The 20,935-nt window shown below is 50.5% G+C and overlaps 1 protein-coding gene across 2 annotated transcripts in view; it reads right to left on the reverse strand.

Annotated features, from left to right (window-relative positions):
• Positions 1-16,491: 16,491 nt before the first annotated feature.
• The window catches only part of RXRG (retinoid X receptor gamma), a 43,020-nt gene continuing 38,576 nt past the window's right edge, over positions 16,492-20,935 (reverse strand). For both annotated transcript variants that reach the window (XM_035010060.1, XM_035010061.1), the window contains one exon: positions 16,492-16,787. In XM_035010060.1, coding sequence (XP_034865951.1) covers positions 16,640-16,787 — 148 coding nt within the window. In that variant the 3' untranslated portion in view covers positions 16,492-16,639. The remainder of the gene's footprint in view (positions 16,788-20,935) is intronic.

A 20,935-nucleotide genomic window follows, 5' to 3' on the forward strand; every position in this document is an offset into this window, starting at 1 on the left:
AACCCTGGGATCATGACCCGAGCCAAAGGCAGACGCTCAACTGTCTGAGCCACCCAGGTGCCCATTTTTTTTTTAAAGATTTATTTATGTATTTATTTGGGAGAGAGAGAGAATGAGAGACAGAGAGACTGACTCATGCCACCTTCACCTGCTCTGTGCTGCACAATGCCAGGGAGGCTCAGATTTGGCGCACAATCCTGGTGCCGTGGGCCACATCTATATCTTGACCTTGCCTCTGTGGTGTGATATGAGGAGGCTGGAGTAGGCCCATGGCCCCAAATAACTCAACCATCTGCCTATCATGGCACCGAAGTCTACCTTGATCACCCCACTGGTCTGGTTTCTACATCTTGCCAATTTCTGGAAAGGATTTGAAAATCCATGTCATGAATGGTACTGTTAGCCATCAAACTAATAAGAGAAAGGAAGGAGACCAAGGGGCTGGTATGGAGGAAGGCCAGGGTGAATGAGCAATAGGAAGAACGATTGTACCAGAAAACCGAACATAAGGTATCCCTGCAATCTGCTGCAAAACTTGGCCCTGAGCATCCCAAGAGATGACATAAAAGTAGGAACTAGGTTATAGCACAAAGCCCTTATTTGTCTGCAAGAGAAAACACATCGGATGGTGCAGAAAGGCCAACGTTTTCAGCTCGGAAAGAATAAACATTTTATTTTAAAGATCTTTGTATAAATATCAGTGAACAAGAAAGTAGTATCTCCAAGAATCATTTCACCAAAATGACCCAGTCTAAAAAGAACAATAAATTATCATTTTGTGGTGATATTTCTATGGGAAACTAAAGTGATACATTCTGGGGGCGCCTGGGTGGCTCAGTGGGTCAAGCGTCTGCCTTCGGCCCAGGTCATGATCCTAGGGTCCTGGGACTGAGTCCCACATTGGGCTCCCTGCTCAGTGGGGAGCCTGCTTCTCTCTCTCCCTCTGTGTGTTCTCTCTCTCAAATAAATAAATAAATCTTTTTTAAAAAATAGAGTAATACATTCCAGGCTTGTAGTTTGTAGTGACTGGGCTGGATTTTTATCACTATGAATATATATTTATGGCTTCTATGGGGTCTGACCAAGGATGGTAATCTGGGTTTCCAATTGCATACTCCATCCCCCACTGGGGAAGGAACAGGGGGTGTGGGCTGGCGGAGGATAGGAGAGCATGGTTGAGGGGTCCGAGTTGAGGAGCCAGGTTCTACTCCAGCCAGGGACAAGCCATCCGTGTTCTACCAGACCAGAAATACAGACCCACACCCATGATCTCCTGGGGCCACACTGCAGCATCTGATGCTCTTCTCCCTTGGGCTTCTCAGCTGCATCTGCTCTTTCTTCACCTCCTTCACTGGTTACTTCTGCCCAAAGTGCTTTCCTAAGCCTCCCCTCTCATCCCTGGAGCCCTCCCACTGTGGGGGCCTCTCTTCTCGCTGCCCGTGTACCAGGAGGCCCCACCAGCATCCCCAACTCACCGTCCCCTCATCTCCATCCTCGCCCTGCCCTGTATGCCCTGTCAAGACCACCATTGCCAGTGGCTCAGAACCTCCACGCCACCTCATAGCCGCTCCCCAGTTAAGTGCCTCGCTGGCCGATCTGCCTCTGATTCTCTTGCCTGTTCTCTTTCTTTGCACTTGCATCCTACTTCAAGTCCTTGCTTCCTCTGATGGGACCCCACGTGGTCTTCCTGTGTCTGTTCTGTCCTCCAATGAATCAGACGCGGTTCTGCCAAGAAGATCTCCCCATCTCACCCCTCGCACATGCCACTGCTACATTTAAAAACAAAACAGGGGCACCTGGGTGGCACAGTCAGTTAAGCGGCCGACTCTTGATTTCGGCTCAGGTTGTGATCTCGGAGTCGTGGGATCGAGCCCCATGCCAGGCTCTGAGTCCAGTGGGGAGTCTGCTTGTCCCTCTCACTCTGCTCTGCCCCCTGCTTGCACTCTCTCTCTCTCTCAAATAAATAAATAAAATCTTTAAACACAAAACAAAGTTCCCAATTGTTCTTATTTTAGGTCGAGTCCTCTGGGAACAGATTTAAATGGGAGAACCGCATGCAGAAGGTCAACTGGGGAGTGCTTTCGAGAAACAGACCTGTAAGGAAGCGAGGAGCATCTTTCTTCTCTCCTCCACTTCTTAGAGTTCTCTCCATCTCTGCTGGGCAGAAAACACGCCTCCTAAAGAGACCTTCATTTCCTAATCCCCAAAACCTGTGAATATTACCTTCGATGGCAAAAGGACGTAATTGAGAATCTTGAGGAAGCACAGCCTGCCAGCATCTTGATTAGGGACTTCTAGCCCCAAGGTTGTTAGTGATGTGTTACGGCAGCCCCGGGAAACTGTTATATCCATTTCAAAATCCTTCCCAGACCTCACCTTCTCTGTGAAGCCTGCTCTGATTACCTCTGACAGAAACTATAGTTCCCTTTACTGACCCCCTTTGCTCTTTGCTTATCCCTCTTCAGGAGACCTTGCATCATCTGTTTTGTAACATGGTTATAAGTGTGGTCATCTGGATTTTAAAATCTCTAAGTGCAAGCAGCAAGCTTTACATACCAAAGTATTTAATTAATTCACATATTAAGTACTCAGCATAAGCCAGGCTCTGTTCCAGAGGCTTAAGCCCTGCATTTGGAACATACATATTTTTGCAAACTTTTTTTTTTATTTTGTCGATAGTTCTTTCATTGGGTCAGTAAATACATACTGAACACTTCCTCAGTGCCAGACACTGTTTTGGGGATACAATAGTAAAAAAAATAGATGCCCCTCGTCCATGACATCCCCCCAAGAGTCCCTGTCCTCATGAGAGACAGAAAATAAACAAATTCATATGCATTTTTTATTTAATAAAAGAAATGACGAATGTCATGAGGAATCTCAGAAGTGATGTATGAATGCCTTTGAATGCTCATTGTGAAAGGAAATAGAGAAGTAGAGTAAAAAGTAAAAGCACACTTAGCCTCCAACCCCACTCTGCTCCCAGAAGTAGCCACCCGCCGCACCTCAGCAAGTCCTTCCTGTCTTTCTTCTGTGCATTTATATACACCATATAAACCCGTATATGGTTATTTTTGTATAAATGGAAAAGTACTTTATGTATATTGCATGTATGTTGTATAGAGTAAATGTCTGCTCTAAATGCAGTGCACGTTGGATGAGCAAACTTCTTGGAAGGCCCACCTAACGCTGAACCTCAGAGCCAGGTCCAAGTTTGGCACCTGGTCCTTCCGGCCCCCCTGGTAATGGGCACGTGCTTTGGCGAGCCCCCCACCACCTGGGGACAAAGAAGAGGTAGAACAAGGCACTGTTTGTCAGCCAGCTGGGGAAGGTTTGGGGGACTCCTCCCCAGGACGCCCAGAGTTCAATGCATAGACAGTCTTTGTGGCCCCAGCCCCGGCACTCCATCCAACAATACTCCCTGGAGAAGCAGAAGGCCCCTTACTGTTCAGATCCTTGTTACCGCACCCATCATAAGACGCAAAGGCCCTGAGTTGGAAGGAACACTCCAAAAAAGAATTTCTCTGCCTCCAGGAAGCCCTATGTCTAAGTCATGGACAATAGCTGGGTGTTTTCCAGCTTTTAAAGCTATTCGAGGAAATTGGAACATGTCTGATCCCATCCTGGACCAAATTTCAAAATACATTTTTGCAGACAAATTAACTTCCTAGCTGTGTCACCTGACTCACTCCTAAACCACACTGTCTCCTTCCATTGACTGCATGCCCCCCAGTAAGAGATTCTTTTTTTTTTTTTTAAAGATTTTATTTATTTATTTGACAGAGAGAGAGATAGCTAGAGCAGGAACACAAGCAGGGGGAGTGGGAGAGGGAGAGGCAGGCTTCCTGCTGAGCAGGGAGCCCGATGTGGGACTCGATCCCAGGACCCCAGGATCATGACCTGAGCCCAAGGCAGACGCTTAACGACTGAGCCACCCAGGCGCCCCCAGTAAGAGATTCTGCCTTCTCGTCATTACTGGAAAATTTTCATCCTTGGTTCCAGCTCATTCCTCTTCTAGGACTTATGTATACTAGATGTTTGACATTGCAATTTTGAAAGGAGAAATGCAAGTCACTCTTAAAATATATATGAAATATTCGTTAATTTTTGTTCAATGTTTATCTTTACATTTTTCCAACATTTTCCCCTCTTTTTCTTATGTGAATTGGTGCTCTGTAAGCCAACTGATGGGCCCCTGAGTCAGTGTCACTGTTTCTAATTATTGAATATCGAGAAATAGTTCCAGACAACTGCTCAGCATTACGTTCCTACCACCAAAACCTGAGGGACAGAATTCTTGGTTACAAACGCCGGAGTTAAGGCTTGAGAGACAACATCCATTATAACCTCCTATTTTCACTCACTCATAATTATCCAAAAACGGTCCTTTTGCTCCACATCATTCCATGCTCTGTTTCCACCCCGAGGATGAAATTGCTCGGGAAATCTGAACAAAAGTGGTTTAGCCAGTTTGGAACCGGGCAACTTGGGGGAAGAATATCCTTCTTTTCAGCTGCAAAACAAATAAAATGTCTCTCTGGCTGTGGACAACCCCAAAACAGCTGTCCCCTTAAAACGTCAGCCCTCTCATGTGGGTGGTCAGCCTTTTCCAAGGGAGGAAGTGTCTGTGAGTGGAGCGGAAATCCAGAATTTCTAAAAAGAAATCACAGGCAGTGCAAGTATGGATTTGTGCTCTCTGTGCTACAGTGGGGTGGGGGAGGGGGGAGGGAGTGGGGGGAGATGTATGTCATATTATCTGCAGAATGCAGGGAGTCCTCTTTCCCTGGGATTAGCTGCCTTCTGTGCCCTAGACGCAGTGGTGAATGGCATGTGAATTAAGTCAAGGCGTTCCTGAGTTTGGGTTTGGGTTCTGTACCTTACTATCCATGTGACCTTGAATTAGTTATAGAACTTCCCTGAGCTTTGAGAGCCTCATCACGAAAACGGGGATCATGGTGGTCCCCACATCACAGAAGCGCACCGAGGATGAAATGAGGTGATGTACACAGGCCCCTCGGCCCCGTGTCTGGCACCCCACACGGGTGGCCTGGGAGTGGAGGGGGCTAGCAATAGAGAAATACACGCGAACGACCGCATATTGAATTTGCCAGCTGTATTGACACCTTGCTTTTTCGCCTCCCTGCACCTCTTCGGGGGACCATGCCTCAGTTTCCTTTTAGTTTTGGGAAACCACCGCCTCACCGTCTCAGCCCGTGTGATTCAGGGGTCGCCGCTCCTGGCATCAGCCCCACAGGTGTATCCGGAACTCAGTTCCAACAGATTAGAGGTTGTGAGCGCCAGGCTTTCCCCGGGAATCCAGCAGGGAGAGAAACCCTTCTCTTTCCGCTGTGAGCACCGGCTGGCAGGGATTCCCATGCAGAGCTCCCAGGAGTCATCTTCGGTCGCCCTTGCCAAGAATGGCTCTAACAAGGAGAAAGGCAGGCCCTGGAGACGGTGTGAGGAGTCCAGGAGGCACCGTCCGGGTGCTCGCGGCCCTGCCTTCAGACCTCTCTGTTTTGTGGGACAATACATTCCCCTTTTTGCTCAAGTTGGTTTGTGTTGGGTCTTCTGCTGTTGACAGTGGTCCTCTTCGGAGCACTAGCTCGAGGCTGAAAGCATCCCCCACTCCCTCCCCCCTCCCCCACCCCACCGGCAGAACACTTCGCGGGGCGCTTGGTGGATGCCCGCTCTCTGCCCCAAGTCGCTGGTGGCGCTGGGCAAGCCCTTTTGCCCGCTGGGCTCTCAGCAGTAAAGTTCTCAACAATACAACCAGGCCTCTGTGAGAGACGGACACTGACGATCCAACATCATGGGCATCTGTGATTCGAGAGCGCTAGAGCATGGAGGGGGTCAGAGTCCGCCCTTCTGTCTGGGGTAACCGAGGGGAAATTACGAGCTTGTCTCTACAGTCAGGCAGACTCTAGGCACTAGTGTTCACTTCTGGCTGCACTACTTGCTGGTCCTACGTGGTCACACATTCGGTGTGACCATGGGCAAGTTACTCAACCTCTCTGAGCCACATTCCCTTCAACTGTAATAGGAAGCTATTCAGATTGCCTAGGGAAAGGCCTTGTTTTACTCTGTGCCTAATCTCACATTTCCCTCTCAACCTAAAGACACAAGACTTCTGCTACTTTACTGGAAGTAGAAATACTGGGAGAGACCATTCGGCCTCCCTTTCCACCCCGTCACTTGCTTCTCCTCGTGGAAAGGAAGATGACGAGTCTGAAAGGTGAGAATGGGGAGAGCAGACATTCAGCCACATTTCCCCCCTCGAGGGGGGTGGATCCAAAAGGTGGATGAGTGAAGGCCTGAGCGGCTAACTGGACCTGGGCGTGTTCAAGTGCAGTGAGCCATGCGCTCCCGGGGTCCACAGGACGGCCCCGAGCAGGGCTGCTCCCGCCACCGGCCGTGTCCCTCCTCCAGCTTCCCCACCTGTGCTGTGGGTCCGGGAATGTGGGAAGAGAGGCCCGTTGTGTTCTCCAGGCCAAATCTATCACTTACAGAGCAGGTAGTTTGCTCCTTGAGTCTCTCGTTAGGTTAATCCTGTACATACTTCAGAACGAGAGAGCGTTTCTGAAACTCTGGAGTGAACTTCTCCTACAGGACTCCAGCATTGCAAGCCTTAAAGTAGGGGAATGGATTTGACTACTACCTCCAAAGTAAAATTCTGTTCAAGTTAATAAGTAGTATTAGTTTGGGAGAAGCTACTTGTAACATCTCTAGCTTTCAAAGTTGTAATATAGAGAATATTTTTAAAACTGCTGCTTGGGGCACCTGGGTGGCTCAGTCAGCTAAGCGTCTGCCTTTGGCTCAGGTCATGATCCCAAGGTCCTGGGATCGAGCCCCACGACGGGCTCCCTGCTCAGTGGGACAGTCTCCTTCTCCCTCTGCTCCTCCCCCTGCTCATGCTCTCTCTCATGTGCACGCTCTCTCTCTCAAAAAAAAATAAATAAAAATAAACTGCCAATTGGTAACAAGAAGTCAAGAAATACAATAGAAATAAGGACAAAGAAGGAATCAAATATTAGGCATTTGGCTAAAAAAAGGCAATAACTCCCTCGAGGCCAAGCCTAACTTCCAATTAAGATAAGCAGCAAAACAGAAACTTCAGGATACTTCCAAATTGTCATTCGGCCCCCCCGTTTATTCTCTACCCGACACGCTATCATACAGCATTCGGATTTGCCATACGTGTGTCAGTATTCTTCTTGAGATTTCTGTTTCCCTATATCCAAGCAAAACTGGACCCTTCCCCAGTTTTTAGGGGGCTTTGACTGTGCTTATGTGTCTGCCTCTGAATGTGAGAGATGGTTATTCCCGCACGCCTGTTAGGGTAGACCTGACTGACAGTGATAACGATCCGTCAAAATCCCACTGGCCATTTGAGGCTCATCAAACAGGCAGGCTCCTCTCTGTTTTCCAGCAGCTGTGCAGAATAGCAAGCCGGTCCAAGTTCTGACCCCAAATTTCTCATAGGATGTATACACGCATTATGTACTCTAGTTGTTGCCAAGATGTGAAATGTACCTTTCTGAGGAAGTTGCATATAAATCTTGCTGTGATTTATTTGAGTGAAGAGAGAACAGGAACAATGTTCTGAGCCCATTGGTTTCCTATAAAAAAAAAATATATGGGGAATGTTGGGGCTTCAGGTCACTAAGAATTTGGTCGAGTCCCTTAGAACACTACAAATAGGTAACTCACAGAATAGGAAATCTGAAAGGCTAATAAAGACCCTGAGAGAAGGCCAATTTTCCTACTAATCAGAGAAAGGCAATTCAGAGAAAGGTCTCCCTTGATGTGCAGCCCACAAAATTAATCACTTGACCTCTACCAAATGCTAGGAAGGACATGTAGACATGGGATATATCGTGTAGACGTGTAGACATGGGATGTATATTGCAACCTCTTGGAGAGCAGTGTGGATGTGTTCGGGATGTGGGTATGTGACTACAATGTAGGCAAGTCCTATTCCTGGGGTATGCCCCAGACAAACTCCTACACAAGTTAGCAAGGAGATTCAAGCAAGCATGCCTATCCTGGCAGAGAACTACAGGCCACTGAGGATTTTACTGGAATACTGGGCCGCAGGCAGGAGGAATTAGCCGGGGTTACCTAGAGCATCACTGATCGATCTCAGCGCATAGCACAGAGTTTGCTGATAGCCAAACAATTACGTACATTTTAAAAACACATAAAACAGAACTATGTAATTCCCATTGATGTCATCTGGAGAAGTAACAAATGGAAGGTGGATTTTCAAGGACCTACTAGAAATACATGAGAAATAGTTACCTTTGGGAGGATTTCGATCTGAGAGAGAAGATAAAAGGTGAAAAAAATTAAGCAAAAGAGGTGCTTTGGATGGTCGGCTTCGCCATCAGCTGAGAAGGATAAACTAATTCCGTCTCCCTGGCGCTAGGAACCACCTTCCTACCTCTGTCATTTAATGGAGCACTAAACCCACAGCAAGTGCTCACGTAAATAATTTAACAGTTTTTAACCTGTTTCATCCTTCAGATTCGCAGCTCTCTGAGGAATAGGATCTTTCAGGGTTTTCTCTGGGCTCAGTACTGAAGAGCTCAGGGTGATCCCATGCTTCCATGGAAGCTTGTGGAATAGAGAGGCCATCAAGTTCTAAAAGACACGACTGGTTCAGTGAGGTGGAAGGAACTCAGAGATCATCTTGTCAGAACCTTTGACTTCGTTGAGGAGGGATTCGAAGCCCTGAGGGGTCCAGAGACCTTACCAGGGTCAGATGAGGAGCTGCTGCAAAACCTCAGGCTTCTGGTCCTCTTCTCTTTCCACCAGGTAAGCTGATACGCAGGTGACCTCACTTGCTGGGAACGTGCATCTGGCTCTGCAAACTCGGGAAGGGCCAGGGCAGCACGTTTACACTTGGCAGTATAAGCGGCTCACAGCCTTCACAAGCAAAGACCACAACGTTTCCCTAAAACACAGTCCCGTTGGAAGCGCACACACAAGCACGCTCCCAGGGCCCCGCTCCGCCTCGGAGGCAGAAGTCTAACGGGCGGACGGTGTGGTCCTAGGAGCGTCCGCGGTGCCGCCTGGGGGTAAGGGGTTGAGCCAGCCCTGCTGTGGCCTGACCCTTCGACTTCACGTGTGATGTTGGGGACGTGGCAGATGTCGCAGGTCTGCATCTAGCTGGTGTTTAGCTGGTGAGGGGCTGGCAGCTGAGAAGGAGGTGGTCCCTCCCGGCTGAGATCCGCTCCTGCTTCTAGGCATTCCCCATGAGATTCTGCATTCTTCCCTCTTTGAGGTTCCTCTCTGGAGCCCATTTGCCCAGAAACTAAAACTCCACTGAGTGAGCATCTGGCCGGGGGCATATCTGACCTTCCGAGTCTCCCTGAGGCTCGTTTTTCAAACCCTTCTTTTTGTTTTCCATCTTGAAAGCTCTGTCCCTCCCAGACCTCCTGGAAGCCTCTTTCCCAGGTCGGTGGGGGGTGATACCCCGAGCCGGCAGCAGAGGGCGCCCGCGCCCAACGAGCTTGGCACCGGGTGTCCCGGGGGGCTGGGCGGGTCGCAGGAGTCCCCGCAGCTGCACCCGCCTCGCGGAGCTCCCCCCGGGGCCTGGACCCCGGCCAGTGCAGTGTGGTCGGAGATGGCTGTGTGCTCCACACTGTCATGGGAGACATTTCCATGGAGTTTTCCATGGAACGGGGTGAAGGCTGGCTGGGAAAGCGTTTGGCTCCCCAGTCCGCTGCTTCCCTCTCCCAGATCCGCCATCCCTGCCTGCCTTAGGGGGAAGGGGGGGCGTGCTTTTCACTCCACTCCCACCGCAGTGCCTCCCAGGAATGCCCTAAATTCATTCCACATCAGGGGCCCCAATCTTCCTCCCAGGGGGGGAAAGACATTATTGGCTTATGACCTTATTTGGGGGAAGGAACCTTCAGAGCCTGAGCCCCAGTCTTTTGAATGACATCAGTGATGGCAAATTATCACTAGCAGAGAGAGTAGATTTGATTTTTGGAAACAGCCAAAAATCATCCAGAGCTGAATCTATTAAACAGAGGAAATAAAGCTGCTATGAAAGTAACTGAGCCCAGGGTCTGGTGTAGAGTAGGTTCTGGGTAGATGGGAGTCGAGTGTGAATCGGGGTCACATGGGTAGTTATTGTCCCTGTTGTTATTTGATGAGTTTTTAATATAGAACCATGAGATCATGTTTCTTAGGTGGCCTCTAAAGCAGCTCTGAAGACAAATGGAAGAGAGAACTTTCCAAAGAAAATATCATCGCAGCGGAAGTCTTAAAGAAGATTTCAAGGCTAAATGTGATGTGTTTGTCCAAGTTCATTTATTAAAAAAAAACACCCTCCTTATTTTATATTTGCTCGTTGTTTATGCCGATCCCTCAATGGACAGATACTTATTTCTCGGGCACAGAATATACAGTTCAGTGAGGATATAGGTGCGAAGTTCTTGACGCTGGGGGGACACTTGCTGTGTATGGGCAGGGACAGTGGCTGAGTCCCATCCCCACCATGTGTGTCCTGGCACAACTCTCTGAGTTCCCAGCATCTTACTTTCTTCATCTTTAAAGTGAAGATAACGATGGGTGCGTGGGTGGCTCAGTCGGTTAAGCGTCTGCCTTCAGCTCCGGTCATGATCTAAGGGTCCTGGGATCGAGCCCCGCGTCGGGCTCCCTGCTCAGCAGGGGAGCCTGCTTCTCCCTCTCCCTCTCCCTCTGGACTCTCCCTCCCTCTCTCAAATTAATAAATAAAATCTTTAAAAAATAAATAAATAAATAAAAGGAAGTTAACAAAAGTTCTCTTGCCCACTTCTCCCGGGCCACATGACAATCACAGATCTTTACGTGTCTTCGTAAACTCTGAAGTGCTACAGGACATATCATTGCTTCGTATCCCTTGACCCTTGTGCCTTGTACTGTTTTCAGCTAGAAGTTCCCTGAAGGCAAAGAACATGCCTCCACGTCTTCGGTCGCGGCCCACTGTGCCCGTGAAAAGTGACTTGACAGACAGTGGAGACCTTACACCTTCTGTTAACATCTGCCCGAGGCTGGTTTTCCGGCTCGTGGCTCCAGTGGGGAGGCTCCCGGGCTCCCTGCAGGACTGAACTACTGGCGACAGGCTGCCATCTTGGGGATGAAACCAAAGGCACCAATCCCACCTAACATTTATGGAATGCCAGCTTCGGGCTGGGCACCCTGTCCAGAGCTGTCATGGAGACACAGACGAATCAGACATGATGTGTGTTCCCGAGGCGTTTACAAGGGACGTCGGCTGTATATACCGCCACCCCATAATGGCAAGCGCAGTGTGGATGTGGGCGAAATGCAGACACAAAATAATGTGACATCACAAGGATGGAGCGATCGGGAAAGGCGCCCGAGGGATGTGGCGCCTGAGCGGGCCTTGCAGGTGGAGTCGGACTTGAGTGGGTACGGCCGGCGCATCTGTGGGGCCAGGCCTTAGCGCGGACGGACAGCAGGGGCTGCAGGAGGAGCTGAGCCGGCCAGAGGCGGGTGTGCTGTGGGCGTGGAAGAGAGAGGAAGCTGGCGACTTTTTCTGTGGGCCCAGCCACAGAGAGCCTCGATTGCCCTGCTAAAAAGCCCGGGCTTGTGTCCGCGGTGAAATGAAATCACTGTAGCTGATGCACAAAGCCGCCTGCACTCACTCCCGGGGCGGGGGAGGCGCCCAGCTGAGGGGCAAAGACCGCAAAGCCCAGTGGTGCCTGCCCGTGGCCCCAGTCTGGACGCGCGCAGCTGGTACTGGGAAGCCCTGGAAGGCAGCGAGACACACACAGGAAAAGGCTTTCTTTTCCTCCAGCCCCAGCCTCCAGGCCTGCTCTACGGGATCTCCGCTGCTTGCCTGTTGGCCGACGGTACCTCCCGCAAAGCTCAGAACATCTCATTCTGGCAGGTAAGAGACCCAGGCCAATGCAAACATCAACCTCACGTGGACCCCCAAGCCTCGTCCCGTCGGGCCTGACTCCCGGCCCAGGGACAACGCTCTCCCTCTTCCTCCACCTTCCTCCGCCTCTTTTGGGTCTTCCTGCCCTCTCTCCACCAGGGAATTGGGGCCTTGGGGGAAGGATGGGAAGAGGGGAAACGTTCTTAAGGAGGTAATGCTGTCGATGCATTCCGTGGGGCAAGGACCCACCCGATGGCTCAGCTTGTTCTGCTGACCCGTGTCTGTTTGAGCCCTTCATCACTGCCCACGATAGCTCAACCCACGGCCTGTTGTTGCTGGGGCCCCCTTGCCTTGGCCTTGACAAAGGCCCAATGAAGGGCTCGATCCCACGACCCCGAGATCATGACCTGAGCCAAAACCAAGAGCTGGATGCTCAACCGACTGAGCCACCCGCATGCTCAGTACCTTTGGGAAATTCTAAGCACAACCGCCTTCCAGAGTATTAATTTGGCTCACAGAAAATGCCACACCCTGACCAGACCAAGTGCAGGGGAGGGGTGAGCACACACTGCTGCCCCCTCCCTTGTCCCACTGTCACCCTCAAGATGGATTCCTGTCCTCCGAGCTCTCTAGTCAAGAGGAAGGCATCAGTCTCTATGTTCACAAGTATCCCCGAGCCCTTCCAAGCACTCCCTCACTCCCTTTAGGGTGACTTGGTGTTTCTGCTGCTGAGCAAGGCATCCAGCCAGGAAGGAGGCACCAGCCTCCCTTCCTACAGGTACCCTCTCCCGAGAGGTCCAGTCTCAGCGAATGGTTCTTCTGTGGTCCTCATTTGGCCTGGGGGTGGGGGTCCTTCCCTCCTCCTGGAGGAGTGGGATAAAGCCACAGCACGGCCCCCAAGTACCCCTTATTCTTAGGAACTTCCTTCTTAAATTCCAATCTTCTGTGAATATAAGCTGGAGAAGAAATATAAGGTAAAAGCTACAGAAAGAATTCTTCTACCTTAGTAAGTTCGTGTGGGTACATCCATTAGTTCCTCTTGAACATTCGGGGGCCTCCTGGCCTCACCTTGGGGCTTTAGCCAAAATTCTAAGGCAACAGGAAAGCCCATTTGATTTTCTGTTCCAGTAACGATGCTTTACAGCCAAGTTTCCCGGTCTCAGCACTGTTGCCATTTGGGCCAGACGCTTCTTTGTTGTAGGGGGCTGGGCCATGCCCTGTCGATGTTCGGTAGCATCTCTGGCCTCGACCCACTAGAGCTCCCCAGTTGTGACAACCTCTTCGGACATCAGTGAACCTTCCCTGGGGGCAGACGGGGGGGCAGAGGAAAATGGCCCCCTGGTGACCACCATTGCTTAATAGACAAGAGGAGGTCCTTGAAAATTTTGGAGCAAGGAAGTGACATAGAATTATAATCAGGGGTGCCTGGGTGGCTCAGTTGTTAAGCGTCTGCCTTCGGCTCAGGTCATGATCCCAGGGTCCTGGGATCGAGCCCCGCATCGGGCTCCCTGCTCGGCAGGAAGCCTGCTTCTCCCTCTCCCTCTCCCCCTGCTTGTGTTCTTTCTCTCACTATCTCTGTCAAATAAATAAATAAAATCTTAAAAAAAAATTATAATCAAATGCCATTTGGTTGGTTTCACTGAATGGGACAAACAGGAGTGGTCAAGGCCAAGAAATGTCTACCGTACAGATGACACCTTTTCAGTCATCCCTGCTAGGGTATGAAGGGCTGTCATGAGATGTCTCACTGACTTCCACTCAGACCATCCAAGGAAGGTAGGGGACCGTGACACTGATGCAGTGTAAGCCTGGAGGGTGGGGGCCCCGTGGGGGGGGGGCAGGAAGGCTGAGGAATGAAGTTGTGAAGAGGGGTGAGGCATAGGGACAATGCTCTCCCTCTTGGTGGGAGGGCTTATCCCCGGAGTCTAGGACTTTCTTTTCAGAACAGGAATCTTGTAGAAATATTTGGATCAATAATAGTATATCTACAGTTAATTGAGAGCTCACCACGTGCCATGTATCCATTATAGATCACCCCGTTTTGTTCCCTCGACAACCCTGGGAACAAGTGTCATTATTAGTCCCTGTTTACAGAGTCAAACACGAAGGTCTAGGAGGTGAAGCCGCTGAGAGATCAGAGGTGGAGTTCTAACAGTGGTCGGGGCACACGGGCGCCCTCGTGGGGGAGCGTGGCAGCTTCCTCGGGACGCGGGCCTCACGGCTCCCACAAGCTTCCCCCGACGCTCTGCACTGTCAGTGCTGCTGGGGGGCTGGGGGGCTGATTCCCACTGTACCGAGGAAGATACGAACGAGAAGAAGAGTGTAAAGCAAAACTAGAAACCACAACTTGGTGATTCCTTATGTAGAAGTAGGTTGGGCGATCCTGACCAGGCTGTGGAATGGGATGTTCTAGTAATCTCCTCAAAAACCTGAGCCCAAAGTGGGACTCGATCCCGGGACCCTGAGATCGTGACCTGAGCCGAAGGCAGACGCTTCACCAACTGAGCCCCCCAGGTGCCCCTTTAAGGTGTGCATTATTACTGACATTTACAAATAAGGGAAAGAAATAGGAGTCACCGAGGTTGAGCGGCCTCCCCGCAAGCACAGGACCACCAGCCGCTAGACCCAGGAGCAGGCTCTGGCGGGCTGTGTCCAGAATCCAGCCTCCGTTCACCCAGAGCCTTGGCCCTGGCTCTACGAAAAGCCTGGGGAACACGAGGCTGAGTCCCTTGGTTTTGTTTACCTGTGTCATCAGCCTGGATGGTGGCTCTCAGCAAACACTAGTCTGCTAGGTAGGACAATGTGTTCTCTCCACGGCTGACTCCTCTTGTTGGGGAGGTGAGCAGAACGAGGAGGGTTTCTCTCTGGGGAAGCTTCTTGTGGTTGCTGTGGAGTCGAGCCTTAAGGAAGATTGAACATCCACTCAGTGGCTCATCTTGGGGCGGGAGGGGAATGGGGTCAGGAAGGAGATGGCCTCTGGGGCCACAAATGTCACAGACCCAGCCTGGGGAGAGATGCCTACTCCTCTCCGGCCAAGCTCAGTGGGGTTCTAGGACAACAGTTCTGGGGGACATGGCCTGATGGATGGGCAGACACCCTGCTGCACCTTCATCAGGCTGTGCTCCGCTCCAGGGATCAAGGATCAGAAGGGCACTCGGGCTCCCGTGAATGGTTGGCCACGGTGAATTCCCCTGGAAGCCACATGTTACCATAAGGCAGTCGAATGTGGCCGGTGAGCTACACTGGCAGAAAGGGGGGGCCAGGGAGCCTACGATTAAGTCTTAGTCTCCCCCACTCCAGTCATTTTCATCATGGTTCACGGTAAACTTAGATAAAAAAGAGAAGGGGAAAAAAACCAGCTTAATTAAGATTATCATTCCATTGCTTAATGTCCAAGGCTAAGGGATCCCTAAACTTTCCCCAGGAATAAAACAATTTTAATTTCTCCAAAATTGTATGACCATGGATGGATGTATTTGGACTGGAGAGTTAGCTCTAGGGTCTTCTGAGAGGACAAGTGATCGATGGGGAACGGGGCAACTGCCATCCACAATGCCCTTTAGGAAATTCATTCCAGTTACGTGGACCCCAATTCAACAACACACGTTTACTATGCATCTGCTGTGTGCCAGGCCCTAGATCAGGTTCCTGTGGTACAGAAAAGGTAAGTAGGACTGCCATGGGCAGTTGTTCATGTTGTACACTGACAACCCTAGGGGGTGTCATGTAAATCATAGTATAAATTTGTGTATCCATTAAGTCCTATTCCTGCAGATGGCAGGATGATGACTCGAAGAAGATGGGCTATATATACAGTCTAACTGTGGTGTCAGACATAGTTTCTGCCCTTGAGGAGCTTACTGTCCGGCAAACAGGAGGGCTCCAGGACCACCAGGAAATGATAGGCTGGGAGAGGTTTTCTCTTTCCATTTTAAGAACAGGCTATGTAAGGTCAGATAATGGTGGAAAACAAATTAGGTGTACTCTGGTCTTTTTGCTGGTTAACAACAGAAAATTCTTTTGTTACTACCTCCTATCAACTCCCAGGATCCAAGAATCTTCTTCCATCAAGGGAGCATCTTCCCTTGGCCTTAGGCTCAATTGCTCCCAAACAGGACAAGGCTGTTTGTACTCATTATCCTTAGGGGGAAGAAAACAAACACAAAAAACCAAGCTGACTCTGAAAGACCATGTTTCTTCCCAATCTTGCCGGGGCGGGGCGGGGGGGGGGTGGCTGCTCTGAGGCAAAGCGCGCTGTGCCCGGTTTAGTCTCAGGGTGCCCGACCGTGGGATTGACTATTTCAGGACCCCAGCCCCATTCCCCACCCAGCGGCTTTCCTCCGCCCGCTGAGAACACTTCCCCACAGTACAATAACACACCCCATGCTCCACGCAGTGCCAACATCATATATATTATTTTATTATTCGCTCGTTTGCTTTCCATGGCAAGTGAAAAAATAATTTAAACCAGTTATATGTACAGAGGCTTGGTTCGTTTTTCCAAGAGCTTCCAGAAAGAACCCCAGCCCCTCAGATGGCAAGGAAGGGCTTCCTTTAACATCTGTACAAAACTCCACCTATAAAAGTCGCACATGTAGAAAGGTTTCTTTATTGTAAGCATCACATTTGTGGAACAGGAAGGGGTCAGGGTGGGAGGTGGGGGAACGTGTGCAGGGTGGGGGTCCACACACACCGGCCCAGGGGCGGTCCTGGCGGGGGGGGGGGGGGGGCGGCGGGGGGGGGCGTTCAGGTGATCTGCAGCGGGGTCTCTAGCATCTCCATGAGGAAGGTGTCGATGGGCGTGTCCCCGATGAGCTTGAAGAAGAACAGGTGCTCCAGGCATTTCAAGCCGATGGAGCGCAGGGCTGGGAGGCGCAGCAACAGCTTGGCGAACCTGCAGGGAGGCCGAGGGGGCGTCAGGAGCCGGGAGCGGCCGCCTGGGGGTCTGCTCTCCAACGCGGGGTGGGAGAGGGAGCCGGCAAGGGCCACGGAGGCAGCCGGGCAAGCTCCAATCCTAGGCCGCTTCCCTCCTACCTCCCCGGCGGACCGCGCTGTCCTCACGCCTCACTACCCGCCCCGGACCGCGGCCGGTCCAGGTGCCACGGCTGGTTACCGACGGACGTGCAAGCAGCTGTTACCAACCCGCGGGCTCAGCTCCCCTCTCAGTCGGAGCAGAGGGCGATCCAGTGCGCTCCTCTCTGCCCCTGAGGGGCCGTGGTCTGGCTGGGAGACAACACACACACGTGTGCACACACGCTCGCACACTCTCACGTGGGTGTGCACGCGACAGAACCCCACCACGCGCACACACGCACACCCAGATGCACACCCCCACGTGCCTGACACTTGTCACGCATACGCACGTGTGCTCACACGTACACACCCACACACATTCCCACACGGGTGTGAACATGCACACACATAGCCCCACCACTGTCACACACGCACACACTCACACATGCACACCGGCCTCACACGTCACAATACACACACGGGCACACACACACACCAGCCTCACACATGTCACGCATACACATGTGCACACACAGTCCCACATGCACACCCTTATACACAACCATACACACCTGCCTGACGCGTGTCACACATACACACACGTGCACAGTCATACATACAACTCACACGTGCCCTCACCACTGCCACACGGGGGCGCACACACACACACACTCCTACACACCCTCACACGCATGAGCTTGTGCACACACGTACACACCTACACACATTCTCCTACGCTCTCAGCGTCCTCGTACACGTGCACACTCACACCCGGGCTTGCCCGCATTCCTGCACACTCCCGTATAGTAAAGGACCGTGGCTGTGAGGTTCACCACAGGGAGGGACGCCGGTGTGCAAAGAATTCGTCTCACATGTGCACATCCTCTGACGCCCCTCAACCTGCCATGTCTTCCATCCTGCCTCAGTGGTCATTCTTCGTCTCTCAAAATCCTTTTTGCCAATGAAGCTTATTTTTTAACGTTATTAACAACAACTGGAAATCAGTAAGTCGTAACTTCCAATAAAAGGACAAGGACCAAAACTATATCAGCCACTCTGGCCTTAAATCAGAGACTCTGGTTAGGCTGGATCTTCAATGAGCATCACAACATTACTTCATGAGTGAGTTTCAAGTTGGAATTTTAATACTCCTTGAAAATGTGTATATTTCTATATTCACACCCCATGAAGGGTTAAGGAACTGGGGTAATATAAGAAAGATGAAATGGCACCATCTAAAAAGGTAGGCATCACTTCTTTACATGGAAAAATTAAAGGTCTACACCAAGGCCCACACAACCCTTCAGAAATTGTGGATGATAAAGCTTCGGAGCGCATCTGCATGATGTCACCAAGCAGGAAGACGCAGTTAGATATAAACGCCGAGCTCCTGGTCCTAACTCTGCCACGGAAGAGTTTCAGGAGATTAGGGGAAGGGAGTGGCTTCTCTGCAAAGTACAAAGTTAGGCTGAGCTGTAACTCTGAAAATGTATTTATATTTAGAATGTATTATACATTCTAAAAATGCCAAAGTTTTACCATACGTAAAATGCTAAATACACGAGGATTTAGCATTCTCTTAGCGTTTCTTCAGCATGTCTTTGCTGACTGCCCCTGATTTGGGAACTGAGACCAGGGCCGTGGAAATAAGCACGACCATGAAGAGCCACAGCCTCGGGGAGGGCGCCGTGTTCCTCCCTCACCCGCTGGCTGCCCCAGCGCGAGACAATGTGCCCACAGCGGGCAGGCGCTGCGTCCTCCCGGATTTTCTCTTTGCTTTCAGGCTACAGAAAGCAGAACTCGGCCTCTGCGAAGTGTACTTCTGAAGAGTCTCCATGGGGTGGCAGCACTCCACCGCTGAGAGCTCTCCTTGACCCGGCGCCAGGATCCCCGTCCACCACTTTTTGCAAAGTGGAGGTGACCAGCCGTCCGCACAATCACCTGCCTGATTGAGCCAAGTGACACCCCTGATGCACCTGGTCACCCTCTGTCCAGGCTGCATTGGATGCGCCCGAGAGACACGCAGAGGGCCCAGCCTCTACACCCCGCCCCTGCACCCTCAGGTCCTGCCCTCGTCCAGCCAACAAGTAGGCAGCCCAGGCCCCTGGTAGTCCTGTTCCTAGGAGAACAGGCAAGTTCCAAAGTTTTGAAAGTAATATTCAGTAGAAACAACCTAAATGTTCCACAGGACAAGGGCTAAACATACAAGGATACATCCACCCTGTGAAATATTACAAAATCACGGAAAAGGATAATGTTGTACTTTTCAGTATCTGATAAAGTGCCTAAAATGGCTAAGAGAGGAAAACAATAACCACCTGTATGATTTTTCTCTCTGTAAATACACACTTCTATGTACAGATGCATTGATACACAAGGATACTGGAAAAAAAATATACCCCCCAAAATTTATGATTCATTTCATTACCTACTTTATTTCTTAAATACTTCCCTTATTCCCCACAAAAGCATGCTCTGCTTTTATAATAAGGAAAAAGACTGGTTTAGGGTTTTTTGTTGTTTTTTTTTTTTTAAGATTTTATTTATTTATTTGAGAGAGACGAGATAGAGAGAGCATGAGAGGGGATAGGGTCAGAGGGAGAAGCAGACTCCCTGCCGAGCAAGGAGCCCGATGCGGGACTCGATCCCAGGACTCCAGGATCATGACCCGAGCCGAAGGCAGTCGCTTAACCAACTGAGCCACCCAGGCACCCCTTTTGTCGTTTTTTTTTTAAGATTTTATTTATTTGTCTGAGAGAGATCCAATGGAGCAGCAGGCAGAGGGAGAAGCAGGCTCCCCACTGAGCAAGGAGCACAAGGCAGGACTCGATCCCAGGACCCTGAAATCATAACCTGAGTCAAAGGCTGACACTAAACCGACGGAGCCACCCAGGTGTCCCTCAGGTGTCCCTAGGGGTTTTTTTGTTTGTTTTTTTAAGAGATAAATAATAGAACCTAGAGACAATTCGAAGAAAAGGATGAGTATGAGCCTTCTTACTCCTAATGCCCTGCACACAACAGGTACCCAAAAAAACATGCTGAATGCGGCCTTCGAGCTAGAAGATCCAGTAGAAATCATCCACTACCAGGCCCTCAGGTAGCTCTCACCGGCCAGCGCTGAGCAGCCAGCCCTGTCTGTTGGGTAGAGCTCTGTAACATCACCTATTGCAGGTATAGGGGAGACCTCCAGGTGTCCACCCTCCTTCCTTGGCATACAGCTGCATCCGTTCTCCAGAATCCTTCATGACTCGCTGGGCCATGTGACTGAGTTTCAGCCAATGGCAGTGAGTGAAGGGATGGGGGACCTTTCCAAGGCCAGGTCTGCCCAGATAGCCTCACCTCTGTGTTCCTCCCCCACACTTTCCCCTTCCATCATCCGGATGCAGAACAGGATGTGGCTCTGGGACACGGTGGAGCCCCAAGAAGGAAGGAGTGGACCCCTGAGTCTTGGTGCAGAAGAGAGCCAGCTCTCCGAACGGACTGCCCACCCAGGACTGACAGGTGAGCAAAAAATACATTTCTCTCGTGTTCAACTACTGACAACTGGGAGGTCTATTACCCCAGCTTAGGCTCCTGACCCCTCAAGGCCTGCATATGTGTCGTACTGAAGGCCTGAAACCCACCCTCTTGGAGTTAAATAAAAAACTCCAATAAAAACTGGAGCTTGACTTCTTCTGGACAATTGATACATACTGGCTTAGGATCCAGAAAAAACAGCTTAAATGGAAATTAGACTTCACAGAGAAATGAAAACGATGAGTGAGAATTCAGAGCATGTAATATTAATCCTAAAAGCAAAACTAATGTCTTTAAGGCAGTTTCGTCAGTCTCATTTTCGGATTTCTGTGAGATCTGAGGAGCGCATTCTCTCTATTCAACTGGAGTTAGCCGAGGAGGAACACTTTTGTTTAGCTGTGCTTTGGGGGAAACATTTGAGAAAAGTTGTTTTTTTTTTTAAACGACTCAGAACACCTAAACGGGTAGATGGCCTCGGAGATCTTCTGACCAATGTCCTCCTCTTTATACAAG

This window comes from Mirounga leonina, unplaced genomic scaffold (assembly GCF_011800145.1).
Source record: "Mirounga leonina isolate KUSES-001 unplaced genomic scaffold, KU_Mleo_1.0 Mir_154, whole genome shotgun sequence".
Lineage (NCBI taxonomy): Eukaryota > Metazoa > Chordata > Mammalia > Carnivora > Phocidae > Mirounga > Mirounga leonina.